At 45.3% G+C, this 4,836-nt stretch overlaps 1 protein-coding gene across 28 annotated transcripts in view; it reads right to left on the bottom strand.

Annotated features, from left to right (window-relative positions):
* The window catches only part of NRXN3 (neurexin 3), a 1,187,696-nt gene that overhangs the window by 816,377 nt on the left and 366,483 nt on the right, over positions 1-4,836 (bottom strand). For all 28 annotated transcript variants that reach the window (XR_014512831.1, XR_014512832.1, XR_014512833.1 and 25 more), the window contains one exon: positions 3,844-4,227. Coding sequence is in view for 25 of the 28 variants with exons in the window: in XM_083447320.1 (XP_083303446.1) it covers positions 3,844-4,227 (384 nt within the window). In the remaining 3 variants the exon portion in view is untranslated. The remainder of the gene's footprint in view (positions 1-3,843; positions 4,228-4,836) is intronic.

Raw genomic sequence — 4,836 nt, 5'->3', positions numbered from 1 at the left:
CAAGAAGACCTTTTCCTGCATCCTCACCAAGCATACCTGTGAGGGTGGCGGGATCGAGAGAAGGGCCTCTTCTGAAAATGTCCAAACCCAGGCAGGTTCGTATGAGAGGATTTTTTGGGGGGGTTACCTTTGCTGTGTTAAATGTGCATTCTGTAGCTGACTTCCTCTGTAATGCTTTATTTTTCAATCTTTAAAATAATATTTTTGTTTCCTGTTAATTATGTTGTTTTGAATGCACACTTCATATTTTATTCTGGTTTTTTTATTTGATGTTTTAATGTAGGCTGGAAACCACTTTGAGATATTAGAACTACTACTAATAATAATAATCATCACCATCATAATGTCTTTCAAATAGCTTGAACCTAAGACATATAGAGCTTTATATGTCATAACCATATGTACATCCCAGTAGTGATGTACGGAAGTGAGAGCTGGACCATAAAGAAGGCTGATCGCTGAAGAATTGATGCTTTTGAATTATGGTGCTGGAGGAGACTCTTGAGAGTCCCATGGACTGCAAGAAGATCAAACCTCTCCATTCTTAAGGAAATCAGCCCTGAGTGCTCACTGGAAGGACAGATCCTGAAGCTGAGGCTCCAATACTTTGGCCACCTCATGAGAAGACTCCCTGGAAAAGACCCTGATGTTGGGAAAGATGGAGGGCACAAGGAGAAGGGGACAACAGAGGACAAGATGGTTGGACAGTGTTCTCGAAGCTACCAGCATGAGTTTGATTAAACTGCGGGAGGCAGTGGAAGACAAAAGTGCCTGGCGTGCTCTGGTCCATGGGGTCACGAAGAGTCAGACACGACTAAACGACTAAACAACAACAACATGTCATAACCAGCACTTGGGGCAAGGGGAGGAGAGAGTGGTGTAACTGTTAGCAAAACAGGCATCCATTCTCTGACACACAATTCCGAACATCCAGCCCCGTCGCTACAAAAACATGAATTCTCCAACAGTCTTTGATGGTACATTTGTCTTTTTTGGGAAATAATGAGCCATGTTCCAAGCTAGGGACACACTGGGGCCTTGGGGTATATGTGTATCAAGCAAGACAGATGTTTCACAAGGCAGGGTTTCTTTTACTAATTACTCAATTTAGGTCTAGTTCTCATGGACAATTAGGCAAATTCATTTCAGGGGCAGGTTCATGCCTAACACCACAGTCACTAACAGCAAACTTGGGTGGTGGGGAGCACCAAAAGAAATGGAGCCCAAACAGGGCTGCTGTTAAATAAGGAGGAGGCAAAGGCATGTGTTTGGGGGTTTCTGTGAGGGGAGGGCACTGAAATTTGCAGAAGTACCAAACAAACATCTCTAAAATGTAAGGGAGCGAAAAAGTCCTCCAAAAGAGCCCAGAAGGGTTTGAACATGCTCAGTTGGAAACGAAAAACAGAAAACCCAAGGAGGGGAGCTGCTTCCAGCTTATAATATCCTAATGAAGGACATGGATGCTGTTTAACTGGAACCCTGAACAGAAGCACTTGTGCTGTGAAGTGAGGAGGATACCCTGCAACATCTTGCTGTCCATTATTCATTTTATTGTTATTACTTATTGAATTTGTTAGTCGCTTTCTCTTGCCCAGGGCAACCCAAAGCAACTTGCAGCCAAACAGACACAACCCCCCCCCCAAAGATACATTAAAACTAAGAGAGAGAAAAAGAAGCACATTAAAAACATCCCACCCTGTTCTAAAAGGCCACAGATAGTTAAAGGCCAAAGGCCTGCTTATAGGGGAAAGTTTATATATGATGGTGCCAGGCGAACGTCCCTGGGGAGAGCATTCCACAAATGGGGAGCCACCGCAGAAAAGGCCTGTTCTCATGTTGCCAACCTCTAGACGTCCCATGTAGGCAGCACACGAAGAAGGGCCTCAGATGATGTCACAGGGTCCAGGTTGATTCATATCACACTTGCAGCATAGAATCTCACGCACAGATACAGTACATGCTGGGTGCATATGAAGCAATTTAATGTCACACTGTTACAAATGGTCCATCAGCATAAGCATTTTGGGCTGCCTTCAAAGCACTCCCTTGTCATGGTTGGACCATTATTTTGGTGAAGTTTGGACTGGTGGTGTCAATTCCCTCCTGCAAGAGCAGTGGGCCTGTTCAGGTGGCCCATCCTTGGAAAGTGAGGGAGGCTGATAGGTTCCTGGAACTAACTTAACATTAGTTCTGCCTAATGTTAATCAGTCCTCCTGTGTGGCAGCACTGAACACCCTGCTCATATTAGGAAGGCAACTTCAGTGTATTGTTCTCAGACGCTGCTTAAAACCCTTTTTTGTTTTGGCAGGCCTACCCTGTAGGAATGTAAATGTTCTTTAACATGTGTCTCTACAGGAGCCTGCATGTCCGCACAGTTCTGGCAAGCCATAGTTTGGCTTACTGTGATGTACAAATGAGGCATAGCAGGACGTCAAGTAGAGACGGGTGAATCCATCTATATGTCGAGCCAGTGGTGCTTTCACATGTGTCTGCTCATAAATATGTTCCATCTTGTTTCTGAATACATCTGCAAATCTTTTTTTTAAAAAAAACAAACAGCTGTGGCAGTAGCCTATTGAAAGGTGAACTGAGGCAATCCACCACTTGTCAAAATTGTTCCTTCTTTCTTTCACGTGGCTTCAGAAGCATCCTTGCAATAACTTGGATCAGAAGGACTAGGAATTTCCTTGGCTCCCAGAATCACACAACAGCCTCCTGAGCTAAAGATTCAAGTGTTCCTATTCCTTGCTTGTCCACCCCATCCCCCCACCCCCACCCCGGCTATCAGTCTATACAAGAGAGAGAGAAGGAAAGACATAGCTAGGAGATCCTCCCAATGGTTTGTAGCCAAGGCCTTGTGAGAGCATTTCAGATAAGATTCCACTTTATCTCTACTACTATAATATTACCAATAAATTTGCCTCAGAAAAAGGAAATGGGAGAATTTGTGCTACCACTTTGGTTTGGCTTTTAAAAAACCTCAAAAATAACTCCTTCTCACTCAATTCATTCTGTGCACGGCATCAGGCACAATACAAGGATGACAATAAATGGGACCGTCTGGAATTTGAACAGTGTATAGATCAAATGCCTTATATTTGCTCAGCTCCTTCTTATTTAGCCAAGAATGGATGTGTCTCTTGATTGTCTGCACAAGAAATAATTGTGTCTCATATATCCCCAGTCAGACGCCTTTAAGTGACCAGTGAGACAAGACCATGGGAAAATGGCCCTGTAACACCTGCTGTACCCAGGAAGACTCTGCTCATCTCTTAACTGATTCCCTTGTGGTCCTCATTGATTATTGATTTGGATCTGACAGTCAAATGTTAGCACCAGAACAATACACAGAAGGGGACAAAATATGCTCTCTCTCTCTCTCTCTTTTTCTTTCATGTGCATGTAGCAAACCAAGTTTAGCATGATCCTGCAAACACCACCGTGGAACTGTTTATCATTGTCAATAGCATGGTACCCTCCAGATATTGCAGAACCCCATCATCCCAGACATCCTGTGTTCGCTGGGAGGGACCAGAGTCGTGAGATTCCCACAATCCTTTTCCTTCAGAAGGTATCAGAAGGATCATGAGAACTAGAGGTCATACATGCAATAGCTGGTAGATTTTATGCACACCCTGAATGTCCCACTACATGTGCAGTGCACTGGAAAGGATCCTTAAAAGAATGGCTATGCATTGGAGGCTATAAAGGTTAGTCTGAACCACTGTTTGCATATGTGGCAAGGCTGTAAGGGAAAGTGCATTTGGGCTAAGTTAGTGTGCCACATAGCGTGGCTCAGTATAGCTCAGGACAGAAGTTCCCCCCTCTGGTTGCTGGACTTACCCCGCTCACACGTTCTCCCCCAGTAGCCAGTGCCAGTGCAGTCACAGATGAAGCGGTTCCAGCCATCTTTGCAAACAGCATTGTTCTTACAGGGATAGCTGTCGCACTGCTTGGTGTTGTGCCGACTGCAGGATGATTTGACCCCGGCAGCGTTCTGCTGTTCCGCCAGCTGCCGGATGTTCTTGCTCCGCCCATCGATGAAGAGATCTCGGATGCAGCCCACATAGCCATAGTTCAACATGGCTGTCCAGAGCTCAGTAGGGAGGACGAGGCCTGCCCGGTTTTCAGGCAGTCCGCCCAGATACATGTCCCCTTCCAGATCCAAGATCTCACTCTCCCCGCTAGCAGTGAAGGGTGTCCGTCTGCTGTTCACCGATATGGTGCCTGAAAGAAAGAGATCACGTCAGCCAGCAGCCACAGTTGTGGCACAAGTCAAGTTCCCGTGGCAGTTTGAATCCTGGTGAAAGGATGGGGTTTTGGCACAGGAGAGTGAATATGTCAGCTGAGACAAAACACAGCCGACACAGAAAACTTGTCCTGAAATGCTTTGCTGCCCTCTGCTAAGCCTGTCAGACAGCAGAGGCACAGAATAATAAAACTGTGATAGGTTGGAAGACAAACGAAGGACGTCCAACCCAATCCTCTGCAATGATGCAGGAACCTCAAACGGCTATTTTTGCACATAGCCTTGGAAGTCCTACATCAACAATCTGGCAGTCTGGCGCAGGAAGATTTGGGAGGAAGAGCAAGTGCTCTTAGGCTCATGCTGGAACTCAAGACAGTACACACCTTGATACGGTGCACAGTGCAGATCTCAAAGATTAATGTGAAGTAACTGCATCACAAAGCACTGGTGCACACCTGGCCCACAAATTTAAGCCCACTCATGTATACGAAAATAATGCATCCTGTAGTTTTTCAAATTACAGTGAGGGCAGAAAGAATACTAAGGAAGAGGGATCCATAACTTGGTTAGAGACCATATTGATCTGT

The sequence above is a fragment of the Podarcis tiliguerta genome, assembly GCF_965153285.1.
Source record: "Podarcis tiliguerta genome assembly, chromosome: 1".
NCBI classification, from domain to species: Eukaryota; Metazoa; Chordata; class Lepidosauria; order Squamata; family Lacertidae; genus Podarcis; species Podarcis tiliguerta.
Note: the sequence above shows the minus strand (reverse complement) of the source record. Positions and strands in the feature narration are given on the sequence as shown.